Source organism: Colobus angolensis, unplaced genomic scaffold (genome assembly GCF_000951035.1).
Source record: "Colobus angolensis palliatus isolate OR3802 unplaced genomic scaffold, Cang.pa_1.0 Scaffold491, whole genome shotgun sequence".
Classification (NCBI taxonomy): domain Eukaryota; kingdom Metazoa; phylum Chordata; class Mammalia; order Primates; family Cercopithecidae; genus Colobus; species Colobus angolensis.
This window is the reverse complement of record NW_012118388.1, coordinates 1973694-1991893: the sequence shown is the minus strand read 5'-3', so window position 1 is coordinate 1991893 and position 18200 is coordinate 1973694. Positions and strand designations below refer to the sequence as shown.

At 41.6% G+C, this 18200-nt stretch overlaps 1 protein-coding gene across 3 annotated transcripts in view; it reads right to left on the bottom strand.

Annotated features, from left to right (window-relative positions):
• Positions 1-2242, bottom strand: part of SNX7 (sorting nexin 7) — a 113064-nt gene extending 110822 nt beyond the window's left edge. The window contains exon 1 of one of the 3 annotated variants that reach the window (XM_011959406.1): positions 1995-2242. In XM_011959406.1, the coding sequence (XP_011814796.1) occupies positions 1995-2240 (246 nt within the window). In that variant the 5' untranslated portion in view covers positions 2241-2242. Of the gene's footprint in view, positions 1-1528; positions 1689-1994 lie in introns of those variants that run through there. The other 2 variants (XM_011959407.1, XM_011959408.1) reach the window with 2 other exon arrangements.
• Positions 2243-18200: the final 15958 nt, after the last annotated feature.

Below are 18200 nucleotides of genomic sequence, written 5' to 3'. Positions count from 1 at the left end.
CTAATATTATTATCTTTCCCTTAATCTATGTGGGCAGTTTCTACAGAAGTTGTTCTTAACTTTTTCTAAGCATCCAAGACGTGCAGTTAACACTAACAAGCAGGGTGGACCCAGGTGTACAGGCTTATAGAGTTTCGAAGGTCCACTTTTAAAAGAATACAAAATTAGGTGGAAAAATAAATTATTCAGATGAGAAAAGAAATCTCAATAAATGACTGGAGCCATGGAGATCTAGATTCCTTAGTCTGAGAGAGCTTTAGGCAATTCACCAGAAATGCTTATTTAGAAATGCTTCTGGTTGGGACCTGTCATTTCCTTCCCACCTAGAACATCTGTAACTCCAGCAATCCCCAACACGGCCAGAGGTCTAAGCAAACGAATAGCGCTGAAGCTTCAATTTCATTAGCTTCACCTTAGATCTGCCTCTGATGAGAGGACCTCATTTAAACATTGATTCTTAAGAGCCAGCTAGGACACTTAGAATCTGGGGAAAGAGAAACCACTTGACAAGTTTAAAACAATCCCAGGCACTGTGGCTCAAGTCTGTAATCCCAAACCCTTTGGGTGCTGAAGGTGGTAGAATCCCTTGAGGTCAGAAGTTTGAGTCCAGCCTGGACAAAAAAAAAAGAAAAACAGAAAGAAACCCCGATTTTTCTGATACACTATTGCCATTTCCAACATCCCATCCCATTCCATTTTGAAAGTTTCACAATGCATAACCATAGACTAATATTCCTTGTCTAAACAGCTATGTAAAGAAGAAAATAAATCACCAACTGGCCAGTTGTAGTTGATCTGAACATAAAGTATGTGTGGAATATAAAAAGGCAGCGTTTACCTTTTACAACTAAATATAAAATAATTCCATTGTTTTAACTATTTAATAGAAAAGTCAAGAGCACAAAACTGTGATAGTCTGTTTAAATATCCGGAATACAAACCTGGGCCTATCATTTCATTTAACCCGAAGTAGAAATAAGTTTTACGTACTCCTTTTTGGAGTCAGAGTATGCATGTCCACTTCCTAACTTGGATTTGCTCTCCCACAGTAAATGCGGTGGTTAAGAGGTCGTTTGCTTTACCTAACATCTCCAGGTAACATTAAAATGAACAGGCTTCTTAGTAATTAATATAGCGTTGTGATCTGAACTCAGGTCTTCTCTCAGCAGCAACTTGAGAAACTGGAGTGACATTAAATCTCCCTGCAAGAAAGGTATTTTTCTTTTCCAAAACCCTTTAAGAAATTACAGCCATCAGTCTACACGTACCAAAAGTCTACCACTAGCCCACACAAGTCAATTTCCCTCCAACTGTAAAATAAGGAAAGAAGAATCTTTGGTCCTAAATTTCCCGGGGACAAGGAAAAACGAAAGCGCTAGCTGTGGGTTGGGTGGCAGTAGCTGACCATCTGAAACATTCTTAGCTCCTCAGCGGAGGAGCTTCCTGTTAGAAACAACCGTTTTCTCCTGTTTAGGGAGATTTCCTCGAATCTATTCCCACAGGACCTGAGACTCACCTCGGGTATCACCCAAGTCTCAAATCCACAACCAACAACACCAAATTAAGAATAATTTCTCTAAACTTGGCTAATCTCTCTCCCAGAGTTCAGAGCTGGCCTCGCCCGAAAAGCAGCTGGCGGGGGCGGTTTCGAGCCACCAGCCTCCCGGGGTCGGGAGCTGCCGCGAGGAGATGTCTGTGTCAGAGATGCAGAAAGGGAAAACAAATCACAACTTTGCAGACTCCACAGCCCCGCCACACGGAAGGTCAAAGTACGGAGGAGGGAGCGGCTGCGGTTTGAGGCCCCGAGGCGACGCGGCCCCGGCTGCGGCCAGAGCTGGCAGGCGGGATCCAGCAGCCCGGGGGACCTCACCCGTCCCCAGCTCAGAGCCGCCGCCCCGGGAGGGCAAGCGCGCCAGAGGCAGCCGTCGGCGCAATGCTGGCAACTCCTAGAGTTGCCTTGGAAGTTTCCCGGGACCCGCCGCCGCCGCCCTCACCTTGCTGAACACCTCCAGGTCGTCCTCGTCCTCGTCCAGATCCAGCACCTCCGCCTGCAACAGGGCGGAAGAGCCGCTGCTGCCCGGGAAGGGGGCGCTGCCCCCCGGGCTGTCCCCGTCGGCGCCCCCGGCCGGGAGGCCCGAGGAGCGCGCCTGAGATGCCCGGCGCTCGCCCTCCATCCCGAGAGTGCGCGCCCGGCTGGCCACCACCGCCGCCGCCAGCCCGGCTCCCCCGAGCGTGCCCATTGGCTCCCGCGTCTCCTGCGCCTCCCCGGCCGGCCCCGCTCCAGCCCCTCGCCCGCTGCGCAGACGCGGAACTGCCGGGACCAGCGTCTGCCCGGGCCGGGCGCATCCCCACCTGGCCTGAGGCGGGCTGGAGGGGCGGAACTGGAACTCTCGGACTCCGGCTAGGTGGAGAAAGGGTTGGCTGTCCCCTGGAGAAGAGGAGAGACTCAGAGGTAGGAGGTGGGCGTCCTCGCATTGACCCAGTCGGGGGCCACCGAGTGACCGTTTCCGCGGTGGCGGGGTCCGGGAAGAAGCCACCGAGCGAACCGTCCACTTCGCGGGATCCACAGAGAGGCTGGAAGGCACCCGACCCAGCTTGCCAAGAGAGAATAAACAGCAATAACAATACTGTATTTCCTCTATTCAGTGGTTGCCTTTCTTGTTGGTTATGATTTTCGAGCTAGTGTAAAAATAAAGACATGAAAACTTCCCCTGTTTCGTTAATTGATTTTTGACCCAGTGACTGGCCTGTGCGGTCATTTCACTGTCGAGGCAGGAAAGCTGAGCTTCACAAACTATTTTCAGCCACTTTCAAATGCATCTTTACTCCTGGACGTCTTCCTGAAGTTAATGAGCAGAATGTTACCAAGACCCAAGGACAACTAGCAAGTCTGGAAAATTGCCACCGAAAAATAATCTTCAATCCTTGCACTGCCAAGGCAAAGCTTTAATTATTTAACTGCTTATTATTCAGAAACAAAACTAAGTTCCAAAAATAATGGAAAAGTGAGCCCACGTTGATATATTTTTTAATTTATCTTCAGGTTTTATTATTTACTTTCGTCAGCCCCACCTCTTTTCTGTAGGCCCATTTAAAAATGTTTAAATACATTGAGCTCTATGTAAGAATTCCTTGTTTGGGAAAATAGAGAATATCTTTATTTCTGATTAGAGGCAAGGCCTTAATAATGTATTTTCTCCTATCATTCAAATGTATTCCCATTGATTTCAGACATGCACCCACCCTTCAGTCAGGTTGGTCACTGCCCCCTGCATATCCAAATTTGTTCCTGTGCTTGATGATTTCTGTACTTTAAATGCCATCTCCTGCCCATCCTTCAGAAATTAAATATAGTCCCATCTCTTTCAGAAAGACTTTCTAAATGACAGTCTGTTCTCAATTTAGCGTTTAATTTTATTCTGTCTTGCAGATTGTATTTGTTTCATGTACAAGTTTTACATTCCTTAGTAAATGATAACATGTTCAAGTTGGGGATCCTGGTATGTATTAAGCACAGTATCAAATGTACTCTCAGAAGGCTCTCTGCTAAGGTCTGTAAAGAATATAAGTTATTAAAAGACTTTATTTTTTCCTTGATAAACTTATTCTGGCTAGGAAGGAAGATTCAAGGTTTTCTAATTGCAGTCTGAACCAGGAAATTCTTAATAATGCTGTAACTCACAGAATTGCCAGAAACCATAGAGAATGGGCTCAGAAAATGGGCAGAATAAAGCAAGGCTGCACAGCTTGGATTATAGCCAAAAACCAGGCCACAGAACCAATGGTACAGACATTGCTGCTACCTTTGCCTGATACTGGATGTCACACCATCTTCACCAGTGTAAATATTGTCATTAATACTGATGTTACTGGACTCCAGTTGCTGTCCCTGACAGCAGTACCACAGCTGCCTCTGAGAACTTCTCTGCTATTACTGCCATAAAAATATCTCCACCGTCCTGTTTCTCTGTATTGATTTTTCTAGTATTAAAACCCTGGAGAGTATGTGTGCTTGGCCAATCTGGCCACGTTTCATGGAAATTCCTAAGGCAGAGAATTTTCTAAACATAGAAATGTCATATTAATGCTTGTCAACCAAAAAGAAGAACAATAGGAAGAAGGGGGAAGGATGAGGAAGAGGAGTAGGGAAAACCTGACTATAATTTGCCTCTTTGGCTATCCAACATTAATATTGCCTTTCTTCACATACTCCCCCTACCTCCATGCTTTGAGCATCTGAGCATGTAGTTCACAGCCCCACAAAGGGAGAAAATTTCAAACCTACTCATTAGTACAACTCCAAAGCAATATGTCTGTTCCTCCTGTAGTCTCAGCTTCCCATTAAGTGGGACTATCACTGGGTTGGTTTTTTGTGGGTTTTTTTTGTTTTTTGTTTTTATTTTTTTAAGACAGAGTCTCACTCCGTCACCCAGGCTGGATGGAGTACAGCGGCTCGATCTCTGCTCACTGCAACCTCCACTTTCCGGATTCAAGCAATTCTCCTGCCTCAGTCTCCTGAGTAGGTGGGACTACAGGCACACGCCACCACACCCAGCTAATTTTTTGTATTTTTAGTAGAGATGGGGTTTCACCAGCATAGTCCAAAACTTTGAGTACAAGTATAATATTAAGAGGAGCACTACCTACTCCTGTCCTGTTTAAGAGAAATCATATCATACATTAATTTATGGTTTCATGAATATAAATCTTGTGGAAAAGCTTTCACTTCTTATACTTTCCAGATGGGATCTCTTCAGACCATAACTTGGTCTTTAATATTCCATTACACCATCTATGAAGTCTGCTGTTTCTAGTAATGGGTTTTGTGATGAGACAAGTTACCCCATGGACATTGCCCAAAGGCTTTACTTCTTTTGCTAGAAGGTGATTTAACTAGTTAGAAAAAAATATAATGTGCAAAATCTGATGAGGAATAGACCAGTCAATGAGTTCATGGACAAGCATGTTAAGGGAAATCTGATGAGCAGAATAAGCAAAGCCAATTTGACTTTTCCACTAAAGACAAATCATGGCATCCTCCAGTGTGGCAGGGTAAGGGCCCTGTGTAGTTGCTGCTGTGGCAAGCTGAGTGCTGAGCAATGGAAGTAGCCAATTATCCTTTAGTGAGGGGAAATCCTTATTTTCGAGCCAATGCATAGCATAAATCCCTGCCACCATGGCCACTTGGTATGTGAAGCCATAGAACAAGCACTGGAGTTTCTGGAAAAGCAGTAGGATTAACATCCACAGGAGAATAAGCATTATTGTCCAACTTATTTTAATGTTATAAATTCATCAAATGAAAAGGCTTTTTTGGAAAACATTGTTGTGGGCTATATACAAATATGCTTTTATTCTGGGGCCATTCCAAGAAACTCACCCACATACATTTTCTCAAACCTTCTTGACCCTGAGATCCTACCTTGTTTCTTCTAAGTCCCATCAAGTCAAACCTCTAGTCTTTGTCCTGGAAACAGCATAGAATCCTCATTCTAACTCCCCTCTGAAGCATAGTGGGCACTGTTGTATACCAAGGGGAGGATGTCCCTCGTCCACTGCCCTTTTGCACTGCAATGACTACTAACTGATTCCCTCAAATGATAAAGATCCATCTGTAAACCAGATTTGGAGTTTTTACCCCTTAGTTAACTGTTCAGATAAAACTCCCTATGAGATCATAGGAGTAGAACTGCTGGGAGCAAGAGCCAAATGCTCATGCAATGTTTGCTTATAGGACTACTTTCAAATATAGTATTTCCACACAAACATGGCTTGCTGAAGGAAGGCTCGTTCAATTTTAGTATTTTTTTTCATTATAGCACCCATTTCATGAGGAGCTGCTTGGATCACATGGTCACCTGATATCACATGCTTATGTATCTAGTTGATCTAGTTGATATCACATGCTTATGTATCTAGTTGATATGGTTTGGCTATTTGTCCCCTCTGAAAGTTAGGTTGAAGTGTGATCCCAAACGTTGGAGGTGGGGCCTAGTGGGAGATGTCTGGGTCATGGAGGAGGATCCCTCACGAATGGCTTGGTGCCCTCCCTGTGGTAGTGAGTGAGTTCTTGCTTTATTAGTTCACACAAGAAATGATTGTTTTTAAAAAAGGAACATAGCATCTCTCTCTCTCTCTCTCTCACACTCTTTTCCTGAATCTCTCTCTCTCGCTCACTCCCTCTCTTGTCCTATGACATGCCTGTGCTGCTTTTGCCTTCTGCCATGAGTGTAAGCTTCCTGAGGCCTCACTAGAAGCCAAGAAAATGCTGATGCCATGCTTTTACAGGCTGCAGAACTGTAAGCTAAAATAATCTCTCTTCTTTATAAATTACCCAGCCTCAGGTATTCCTTCATAGCAACACAAAACAGACTAACACACTCGTCTTTGCCAGAACCTGATACAAGCCAAGGGCTGGTTTCTTAAATCTATCAGAGAGAGCACATTTTCCTCTAAAACGTTAGTCTTTTGATTTTCTTTCAGAACTTGTCATAGGCCCCAGAGAGTATCCTTATTCTCTACAGTCTCGTCAGTAATATTAACAGTGAAAGATAGGCCAGGCGTGGTGGCTCACACCTGTAATCTGAGCACTTTGGGAGGCCAAGGCAGGTGGATCACGAGGTCAGGAGATCAAGACCATCCTGGCTAACACGGTGAAACCCCGTCTCTACTAAAAGTACAAAAAATTAGCCAGGCGTGGTGAGGGGAGCCTGTACTGGGGAGGCTGAGGCAGGAGAATGGCATGAACCTGGGAGGTGGAGCTTGCAGTGAGCCGAGATCTCGCCACTGCACTCCAGCCTGGGTGACAGAGTGAGACTCCATCTAAGGAAAAAAAAAAAAAGAAAAACAGTGATAAGTAGTGAGTGTCTACTTGAGTCACACATTCTTATAAGTGCTTTATGCATGGTCACTCATTTAATCTTCACAAACACTTTATGATGTATATGCTATTTTTACCATCCTCATTTTACAGATAAGGAGACCGATGAACAGAGTTTAGTAATTTACCCAAGGTAAGTAATAAGTGGGAAATAATTTACACCTCGCTGAAAAGAATGTTACATATGTTGTCTTAAAAAATAGAAAAGAGGCCAAATATGGTGGCTCATGCCTGTAATCCCAGCACTTTGGGAGGTTGAAACAGAAGGATCACTTGAGGCCAGGAATTCAAGACCAGCCTGGGCAATGTAAGGAGACTCCACTACTTCAAAAAAAAAAAACAAAAAAACTTTTTTTTCAAATGAGCTGTTGTTGTTGGTGGCGCATGCCCGTAGTCTCAGCTAGTAGGGAAGCTGGAGTGTGAGAATCATTTGAGCTCAGGAGTTTGAGGCTGCCCTGAACTGTGATTGTGTTACTGCACTCCAGACCAGTGACAGAGTAAGACTCTATCTCTAAAGAAAAATAAAATAGAAAGGAGGATTTGTAAGGATATTCTGGGATTCTCAGCTCTTGGAATTTAGCAGAACAGATAATTCTAAAATTCTTCCACTACCAGTCCTGAAGAACTGTAACAAGAATCTTTAAATTCCTGGTTGAATTTGCAAAAAAGTAATTAACTTTCAGGAGACAAGAAACAAAGTAACCTTATGTGAGAAGATGAAATTGGTAAATATTTGGGCTGCTAGTCTGACTGTCCCCGGAGTGGAACATGTAGGATTGGTCTCAATAATCTAAAGGTTTGCATTTGAATTATCATAGGAATAAGGGAAATATAAACTTATAAGATATTCGGTCAATAACAATACTCTTTTGGATCAGCCTGAGCTCAACGTAGAAAAGATATCTCCCCAAAAATCTTACTCGTGGTTTGGGAAGTCACAATTCAAAATATTAAAAGTGTTCTTGAGTTAGTGATATAACTGGGATCTCTGGCATAATCAAATAAAAAGATCTCTCAGCTCACTCTAGACAGTTTCAACAGATAAAACTATACTGAAGATGAGATCACAATACATAATTTAAAGCATTCAAGGAAACTATCATGGATCAGAATCATCATATAAAACTTTTAGGAGTACAGCCTCAAAGAACTTTAAATAATCAAACAATATACAGAATATAAATTATTAAATAATAAAAGAATAACTACAACATACTACAAAAAGAACGAAAAAGTCTAGAAATGAAAAATATAGTCAGTGTGCTTATTGTTAATTCTGTGCTTCTCTACTGCAAATGAACTGTCATTGCCTGCTCTGTGATAATGGAGATGAGCCTTATAGATATTTCTCCTTTGCCACCTGGCAAGATGTTAAACATTGTCAGGAGAGGATCTGGAGGGATACTGCAGAAGGAAGGGTTTTTCCTCTTCCTGTTTCTGGTGTGCTCCCTTACCAGTGTCCAGCAGAGAGCTTTTTTTCTCCACTGTTCAATGTGAGGTTCCTGTAGGGCAAAACTTTTTATGGTATTTGACTCACTATCAAACTCACACAGCTGTGTTGGCATAGTCCCAGATATTGTGGGCCTGCCCCCAGCCCAGGTTGCTGTACCCCCTTCCCTCTTCTTAGTCCCAGGCATGGACACACACCAGGGACACTGGAGTCCAGCCATTCCCTGATGTCTGTCAAGCACAACAGCCAAGAGCTGACCCAGTGCACTAGACTCCTGAAGAGGAGGACTTTGTGAGGCTCCTGAATCTGACAGTTTCCAACAAGCAGCAGCTTCTTCTGGTGTCTAACAAGTTCTGAGGCTCAACACCTACCAGAGGATAGATTTCCATTAAGTCCTACCATGAGGTACTTCATTGACTTCTCCAACATTCAGGAAGCTAAGGTGGAGCTAAGGTGGTGACATCTGGAGCTCACTTCTGGCAAGAGAGGGCTTGTTCATGGGTACTTATCTCAGCACTATGGGTAGTGGTCACATCTTATATTATATTTGTGGACTTTTAGAATTATTTTGACTCTCATTAGCCAATTCCTCATCACACCAATTCCCTGTTAATAATGCTTTATATGAAATTTTGCCTCCTCAAATGACTAGGTGATTTTTATCACGTGACTGGACCTGGAACAATACACAATTGCTACCAGGAATGGTCCCAGAAGATAGACCTGCAAAAAATGGCATTTTGGGAATCTCCTTACAACCAAGTCACTGAGGAAGAAAAACTTCGAGCCTGGCATAGAGATAGGTCTTCACAGTATGCTAGCACCATCTGAAAAGAGCAGCTGCAGCACTGCAGCCCCATTCAAGGGTAAACATGAAGAACAGTGGTGAAGGAATATTCTCCCAGTGACCAGAACTTCAAGTGTGACATTTGGTCATCTATATGTCTGGAGAGTGAGATGGCTAGAAATACAGTTTCATATAATGCATGGGTAGTTGCAAATAGTTTAGTTGGATGGTCAAGGACTTGGAAGGAACCGTTTTAGATGATTAGTCAAAAGGGAGCTTACCGAAGAAGTATGTTAGGTTGACTTTTCAGAATGGCCACAGATTAAGATGTTTGTGAATGTGAAATGCCCACCAGAGGGCCACTACTACAGAGGTGGCTTTAAGTGGATAGAGTTATGCACTCTGGGATGTCAGTCAACCTTTCTCCCTAGCCGTCATATTCTTCATTTAATGGATCCATGAACTAAGAGGCTATATTGGCAGGGATGGAGTCTATGCATGGACTCGATAACATGAACATCCCTTTACCAAAGCTGATCTGGCTAATGCAACCCTTGAGTACCTAATCTGCCAACAGCACAAACCAACACTGAGCCCTCAATATGGCACCATTCCTGGGATATAGGGGCCAAGCCAGCCAACTGGCAGCAGGTTGATTATGTTGGATCTCTGCCCTCATGAAGTAGGTAGAGATTCATCCTCGCTGAAATGAACACACTCTGGATATAAATATACCTTCTCTGCCATTAGTGTTTCTTCCAGCACCACTATTTGTGGATTCACAGACTGTCTTATTCACCACCATTGCATTCCATAGAGCATCAGATCTGATCAAGGAATTCATTTCATGGTAAAAGAAGTCATCATGGACTCATGCACATAAAATCAACTCTTCTTACTATATATTTCATATGTTGGAAGTAGCTGGCTTGACTGAAAGGTGGACTGGCTTACTGTAGACTCAGTTATGGTGCCGTTTGGAGACAACATCCTGAAATAATGGGGTTCTATCTTGGAGGATGCAATGTACACTTTGCATCAGAGTCCGTTATATGGTGCAATCTCTCTCTTAGGTAGAACACATGGGACCAGGAATCAAGGAGTAGAAGTAGGAGTGACTCCTCTTGCTGTTATACCTAATAATCCCCTTAATAATCCACTTGCAGAATTTTTGCTTTCCATCCTACCCCTTCTGGCTCAGAAGTAACTCACGTTTCTGTTACTCATGACTCACTGGCCAGAAATGATTGCACAGCTCCACTCAACTTAAAGGGGGTCATGAAGTACAATCATACCCTGTGCTCAGTAGTCAGAGGGTCAAAAATACTTGAATAGTACAAATGACAGTTAAAACCTAAAAGCACTTAATTCTAGGTGATTAAAATGAGGTATAGCTAATCTGATGGAGGGGCTATAACCCTAAGCCTGTGATTAACACCCAATTCTGCAAATGGACAGATCTTTACATGAAATTCCTCATTGGCTTAGAGAACTCAGGCATGTATTTTAAATTATTACCTTCAATTTTCCCATCAACAAAGTAGAGATAATTGATAATATATATCCAAAGGTTATGAGAATCAAAGAAACTAATATACGTGAAATCATTTGTGAACTAAAGACCCATATCAATTTTAATTGTGTTATTACTATTACTGTTAATATTATTAATTTCAGTAGTAGCATATGGTTGCCAAATCTGACCCATAATTTCATTTGGACTCTCTAGCAGTAATATTTGGGTTAGTTCTTGTAATGTAACATAATGCTTTGTAGTTTTGACTAGAATATGTGTTTTGTAAAAAGGTTTTCCTTACTATTATGGGAAACTGGCCATTTCAAGTCTTCTGTCATGTACTGTAACAAATAAATAAATGTGTTAGAATAATAAGGTAACATGATTTTAAACATCTTTAGACTAGCAAAAGATATGGAATATGCATGTAATTCCATGACCTATTATGGTCTGCTTTTCTCTTAAACTGGATACAATAATCCTACTACCAAAGGAAGGAATCTAGGAATGATTTTCTTTAAAAACAAAAAGCAAATTTATTATGTAACAAAACTGAAAATACAGAGTAAGGCAAACTCTAAGCATAGTAAGATAATTGTTCATAAATATTGCCCAATTAATTCTATAAATGAACTAAACATGGCTTAATATTGCCAAGCTTTTTCTAAAGTGTTGATGTTTTTAACTTAAAACAAACATTTAGCTGTTTTTGAAAGCTTCTCAGATTCACTGTACTCAGCTTCCATGGACAGACTCACAGGACAGATCATTGCTATCCCTGAATTTTATTTAAGTGGTACCAGTATAATGAAAATTTATCTGCAGTTCATTTCATTACTATAACAAAAGTTCCTTTGAATGTATTTCATTTAAGAAAACTTTAGAAAAAAATTGTTTTAATAAATCAAATACATTTGTTGACCGTCGTAAGTAAAGGTGTTTTAGAATATAGAGGAACCATATCTTAAAAGCAAGACTCTAACATTTATTTTCTTTTTCTTTTTAAAAATAAGACTTATTTACATATAATTCACATGACATACAATTCACTTATTTAAAGCATGCAAGTCAATGGTTTTGAGTATATCCACAGAGTTGTACAATCATCACCAAAATCAATTATAAAACATTTTCATCATCCCCAAAAAGAAGCTCTATACCCACTAGCAGTCACTCCTATTTGTCCCCAGTCCCGGTCCCTGGAACTACAAGCCTACTTTTTAATCTCTATATATTTGTCTATTCTTCACATTTCATATCAATTGAATCATATAATTGTTGTCTTTTGTGGCTGGCTTCTTTTATTTAGCTTAATATTTTCAAGGTTCATCCATGCTGTAGCACATATTAGTACTTCATCCTTTTTATCACAAAATAGTATCTTGTTGTATGGATATACCACATTTTATTTATATTTTCATCAGTTAATAGGCATTTAAGTTGTTTCCACTTTTTGGCTGTTATTAATAATGTTGCTATGAATAATTACATGCAAGTTTTTTTATGGACATCTATTTTCATTTCCCATGGGTACATTAGGAGTAGAATTGCTAGGTCATATTGATGACAGCAACGACCCATCTGGAGCAGGTGCTGCAAAGACACTGGCTGCAGCTGGGAAGGCACTTTTGGGGATGTGCACTCCACAGGCCAGCTGGAGCTAAGAACAGGCTGAAGCCCTGTTGGAAGGGTGGGAGCCCTACCTGTCTGGGCAAGCTGGAAGTCCCCTTGCCCTGGCAGACTTAGAAGTGACTGCTCCCACTGCCCAGGCTCTCCCCTCACCCAGTACTGCTCCAATTTCAGAACAAAGTTGAGGCCAAGCCTGGGCACTGTCCTGGCCCAGCTGGGTGTGCATGCACTCAGGGCAGTGCTATCATGCCAGTTTCCTGCTGCCTTGGCCCCGTCTCTGGACTTTGGGTGTGATGAGCACTGGTGGGAGGCTGAGGGGAAGCTGAGGGTGACACAGTGTGGGCCTGTGGGCACCCCTCAGCACAAACATCCTGGGTGCCAAGGACATCAGGTTGATGGCAGTGGGAGGCAGACAGGCTCCTAGGCAGAAAGGGGTGGGTCCCTGATAATGCCCCACCTTCAGGCCTGGGACAGCCTGAAGCCTGGGAGCCAGGCTACCAGTTCCATGGACCAACGTGAGAACTCATGGTGCTTTTTCCCAGCCACACATCGCTGCCCACTGAGCAATCACCATGTACTTCCTCCCACCTGAAGCCCACAAAAACCCCTGACTTGGCCAGACTCAGGAAGACGTCAGGATGAACTGCCTGCAGAGAGGAGCTACCCACTGTGGGTCTCCTTTAGCTGAGAGCTGAGCAGACATTGAGACGACCTGCGTGTGGATAGGAGCTACCTACTCCAGGCATCTTCTCCACTGAGAGTTGCACACTGGACAGGACAATCTGCTTGCAGATAGGAGCTACCCACTCTGGGTCTCCTCTCCACTGAGAGTTGTGCTCGTTGGGATGACCTACCTGTGGAAAGAAGCTGCCTACTTTGGGTCTCCTAAGAGCTATACTGTTGCTCAATAAAGCACCTTATCACCTTACTGACCAGTTGTCCATGTACCTCATTCTTCCTGGATGTGGGACAGGAACATAGGACCCACCAAATGGCAGGACTGAAAGAGCTGTAACACAAACAGGGCTGAAACATGCCCCTTGCTTACCACATTGCAGGTGACAAAAAGGAGAGAAGAGAGGAAGAGAGAAGAGCTGCAGCCCTGTGGGGGCCCAGACCTAGGAGTTCCCCAAGCCAGGGCTCTGATAGCTTCTTTGGGGCTCTGCAGTTTCTGGCATCTGCAAGCTTCCATGCACCACTATGTTCCCTGGTGCCAGCAGTGGAGCCCACTTGCAGTACACCTGGTCCAGCTGCAGGGTCACAGGGAGCTGACACTTGTGCCTGTGCCTGGAGCTGCTTTCCCCACCACGGACAGTGTGTCTGGACCCCACACTCACTCATGCACCCCTCACCACTCCATACCTGGTTCATCCTTGGCAGGCATGGAATTTGGGCCAGTAGTGCAAGCTGAGTACAGCATTCCAGGCCAAATGGGAAGAACGAGCCTGGTGAGCCCCAGCAAAACTCTAGCAAAGTCACCACCAGCCACAAAGGTTTCCAACTGGCAAAGCAACACCCCAAGGACCCTGTGACAATGTTTTAACTCTGTGTTTAACCTTTAGGGAAACTATCTGATTGGTTTTTAAAGCAGCCACACCATTTTACATTCCCACCAACAGTGTATGAGGATTTCAATTTCCTCACACTTTTGATATTACTCGGTATTTTCCTTTTGGTTATATCCATTCTAGTGGATGTGAAATGATATGTCATTGTGATTTTGATTTGTGTTCTCTAATGGTTAATGATATTGACCGTGTTTTCATATGACTATTGGCCATTTGTTAATCTTCTCAGTAATGTATCTATTCACATCCTTTCTCTAATTTTTAAATTTGGCCATTTGTCTTTATTATAGTGATACAAGAGTTCCTTAGAATTATAGGTAAAAGTCTCTTATGACTTATATTTTATATATTTTCTCACATCCTATGAGTTGTCTTTTCAATTTCTTGTTGACATCCTTTAAAGTAAAAAAGTTTTTAATTTTGATGATGTTCAATTTGTTTATTGTTTTCTCTTGTACTTTTAGTGTCATATGTAAAAATGTTTTGCCTTAATTCTAGATCATTGCTATGGTCTGAATGTTAGTGCCTCCCAAACTTGATATGTTGAAATCCTGACTCCCAGAGTGATGATATTAGAAGGTGGGGTGGTCTTTGGGAGGTGATGAGATAATTACAACAGAGTCCTCAAGAATGGAATTAGTGTGTTTATAAAAGAGAAAAGAGAGCCTAGAAAACTAGCTTGTCTCTTCTGACATGTGATGTTATAGTAAAAGGATAACTGTCCATTAACCTGTAAGACCCTCACCAGACACTGAGTTTGCCAGCACCTTAATCTTGGATTTTCAAGACTCCAAAAGGAAATCATTAAATTTTCTGGAAATTTTAAAATAACTTTCTGTTTATTTGTAACTACCCCATTATGATATTTTGGTATAGCAGTTCAAATGGACTAAAACAGATAATTGGTGCTGAGAAGTGTGGATGCTCCTGTAACAAATACCTAAAAATATGGAAGCAGTTTTGGAACTGGGTAATGAGTAGAGGCTTGAAGCATTTTGAGGTACATTCTAGAAAAAGACTGCATTGTGGTGAACAGAATATTAAAGAAAATTTTGAGAAGAAATAGAAGAAGAGAGGTGTAGAGAGAACCTCAGCTTTCTTAGAGAATATCTAAGTGGTCATGAATATAATGTTGGTAGGAATATAGATGGCAAAGGCCATTCTAATGAGGTCTCAGACAGAAATGAGGAATATAATATTGGACAATTGGGAAAAGGTCATCCTTATTATAAAGTGACAAAGAACTTGACTTAATTATGTTTTTGTCCTAACCATGTGTGAAAGACAGAACTTTGAGCAATAAAATTGGATATTTGGCTGTGATAATTTTAAGCAAAGAGTTTAAGGAGCAGCATGGTTTTTTGTTTGTTTGTTTGTTTTTTAATTGAGTGCTTATAGTTAAATGCAAGAAGGGAGATGACTTAATAATGACATAGTTAATCAAAACGGAAGCAAAATGTAATAATTTGGAAAATTAGCCTACCCATACTGGAGAAAATGAGACAGCTTTTTGGGAGAGAACACAAATGTTGTGACCAAACTTAATGAGTTTAGTATGGATCAACCATCCCAACAAAAGCTAGGTGATATTCATGTAGACAATGGGGAGATTTGTCAATCATCTAAACAGAGGCCAGGACATATTATCCAAGACAATGGAAGAATGACCCTAAAGCCATTTTGGATGTAATCAAGGCTGTCCCCCTTATTACAGTCCCAGAGTGCAAGGGTATGGGAGGCAAAACTATTTCAAAGAAAGAAAGGGCCACCACTGATGGTGTCACATCACGTGGTAGACTTGCTCCCCACATTCAGTAACAGCACTCTGCAGCCACCCCAGGTACAGCTCCAGTAAGCCAGTTACAGTGTACATTGTCCTTAGCAAAGCTGTAAGGGTATAGCTACCTCTGTCTAGATTTCAAAGGATGCCCCAGGCAGAGCACTGCTGTTGGGAAGAGCCACCACAGAGACTCCCCACTAAGACAATGCAGATCCCTGGGAGTAGTGCCAACTCCACAATCCTGTACAGACAGAGCCAAGAGACTGTGATTACAGCTTGAGAGCACTGCAGGCATCTAACTTCAACCAGTGACAGTTGCAGTATGGGTAGCACCCAGCAAAGCTAGGGAGTCAAGCCTGCCCACATCTGCAGGGTAAGATTTCTACACCAGTAGACCTAGAGGGCAGAGCGTCAAAGAAGATTATTCTTGAGCCTTAAGTTTTAATGTTGTTTGCTCTCTTGGATTTTGGACTTGTTTAAGATCTGTGACTCCTTTCTTCTTTCTTGAATATTCCCTTGGGAATGAGAAGGTTTGTCCCATTCCTGCCTCACTATTGTATTTTGAATGCTTACAGCTTGTTTGATTTTATAGGCTCACAGCTGGAGGATAATTTCTCTTAGAATTAATTAACCTTGGGTCTCACCGATATCTTATTTAGATAACACCTCAGACTTTAGACTTTTGAATTGATGCTTGAATGAGTTAAGACTTTGTGGGCTATTGGGATGGAATAAATGTATTTTGCATGCAAGAAAGATGTAAGTTTTGGGAGAACAGTGTGGAATGCTATGGGCTGTGTTTGTATCCCTCCAAGGATATTTTGAAATCCTAATGCCCGAGGAGATGGTATTAGGAGGTGGGACTTTTGGAAAGAGAGTAGGTCATAAGAACAGAGTCCTTATTAATAGGATTAGTGTCATTATAAGAGAAATTCCAGAGAACAAATTTGCCCTTTTGCCATGTGAGGACACAGCAAAGGCACACCTGTTTATGAGCCAGAAAGTGGATCTTCACTGGACACTGAATCTGCCAGTGACTTCCTTTTGGACTTCCCAGCCTCCAGAACTGTAAGAAATAAATTTCTGTTGTTTATAAGCCATCCAGTCTATGTTATTTAGCGGTTTGAACTGACCAAAACACTCATGAAAATACAAGATACACCCCTACATTTTCTCCTAAGAGTTTCATGGCTTTACCTCTTCATTTGGATTGATGATCCATTTAGGTTGATGAATTTATATTTTCTATATGGTGTGAGGAAGGGACCCAGCTTCATTCTTTTGCATGTAGTACTCAGTGGTCCCAGAACCACTTATTGAGATAACGATTCTTTTCCCACTGAATTTTCTTAACATCTCTGTTGAAAATCAATTAACTGTAATTGTTAAGGTTTATTTCTGGACTTTCAATTTTGATCCATATGTTTATCCATTGATCCATATGTTTATCCTTCTGACAATATTACACTATCTTGATTACTGCAGTTTTATAATAAGTTTCAAAATTGAGAGGTGTCAGTGCTCCAACCATGTTATTTTTAAAGATTGTTTTGGGTATTCTGGGCCCCTTGTGCTTAAATATTAAGTGTAAGATCAGCTTGACAATTTCCTTAAAAAGACAGCTGGAAACCATCATTCTCAGCAAACTATCACAAGAACAGAAAACCAAACACTGCATGTTCTCACTCATAGGTGGGAATTGAGCAGTCAGAACACTTGGACACAGGAAGGGGAACATCACACACTGGGGCCTGTTGTGGGGTCAGGGGAAGGGGGAGGGATAGCATTAGGAGATATACCTAATGTAAATGACGAGTTAATGGGTGAAGCACACCAACACGGCACATGTATACATATGTAACAAACCTGCACGTTGTGCACATGCACCTCAGAACATAAAGTATAATAATAAAAAATATGTATATAAAAAAGACACCTGAAATTTTGCTAGGGATTTCATTGAATCTTTTGATCAGTTTGTGGAGTATTGCCATCTTAACAATTTTGAGTCTCCTATTCATGAAGGAGTTTTTCCATTTATTTGATCTTCTTTAATTTCTTTTGACAAAGTTTAGCCATTTTCAGCATATACATTTAGTATTTGCTTTTGTTGAATTTATTCCTAAATATTTATTCTTTATAATGCTATTGAAATGGAATTGTATTATTAACTTGATTTTCAGGTTGTTCATTGTTATTGTATGACATATAATTGAATTTTTAATATTGATCTTTTAAAAAAACTTTTTATTTTTCATTTTTGTGGCTAGATAGACGGTATGTATATTTATGGGGTACATGAGATATTTTGATGGCATATAATGTGTAATAATCACATCACGGGAATGAGGTATCCATCACCTCACGTACTTATTCTTCATGTTATAAACAATCCAACTATACTCTTTTAGTTATTCTAAAATGCACAATTAAATTATTATTGCCTTTGGTTACTCTGTTGTGCTATCAAATACTAGATCTTATTCATTCTTTCTTTTTTTTTTTGAGACGGAGTCTCACTCTGTTGCCCAGGCTGGAGTGCAGTGGCCGGATCTCAGCTCACTGCAAGCTCCGCCTCCTGGGTTCACGC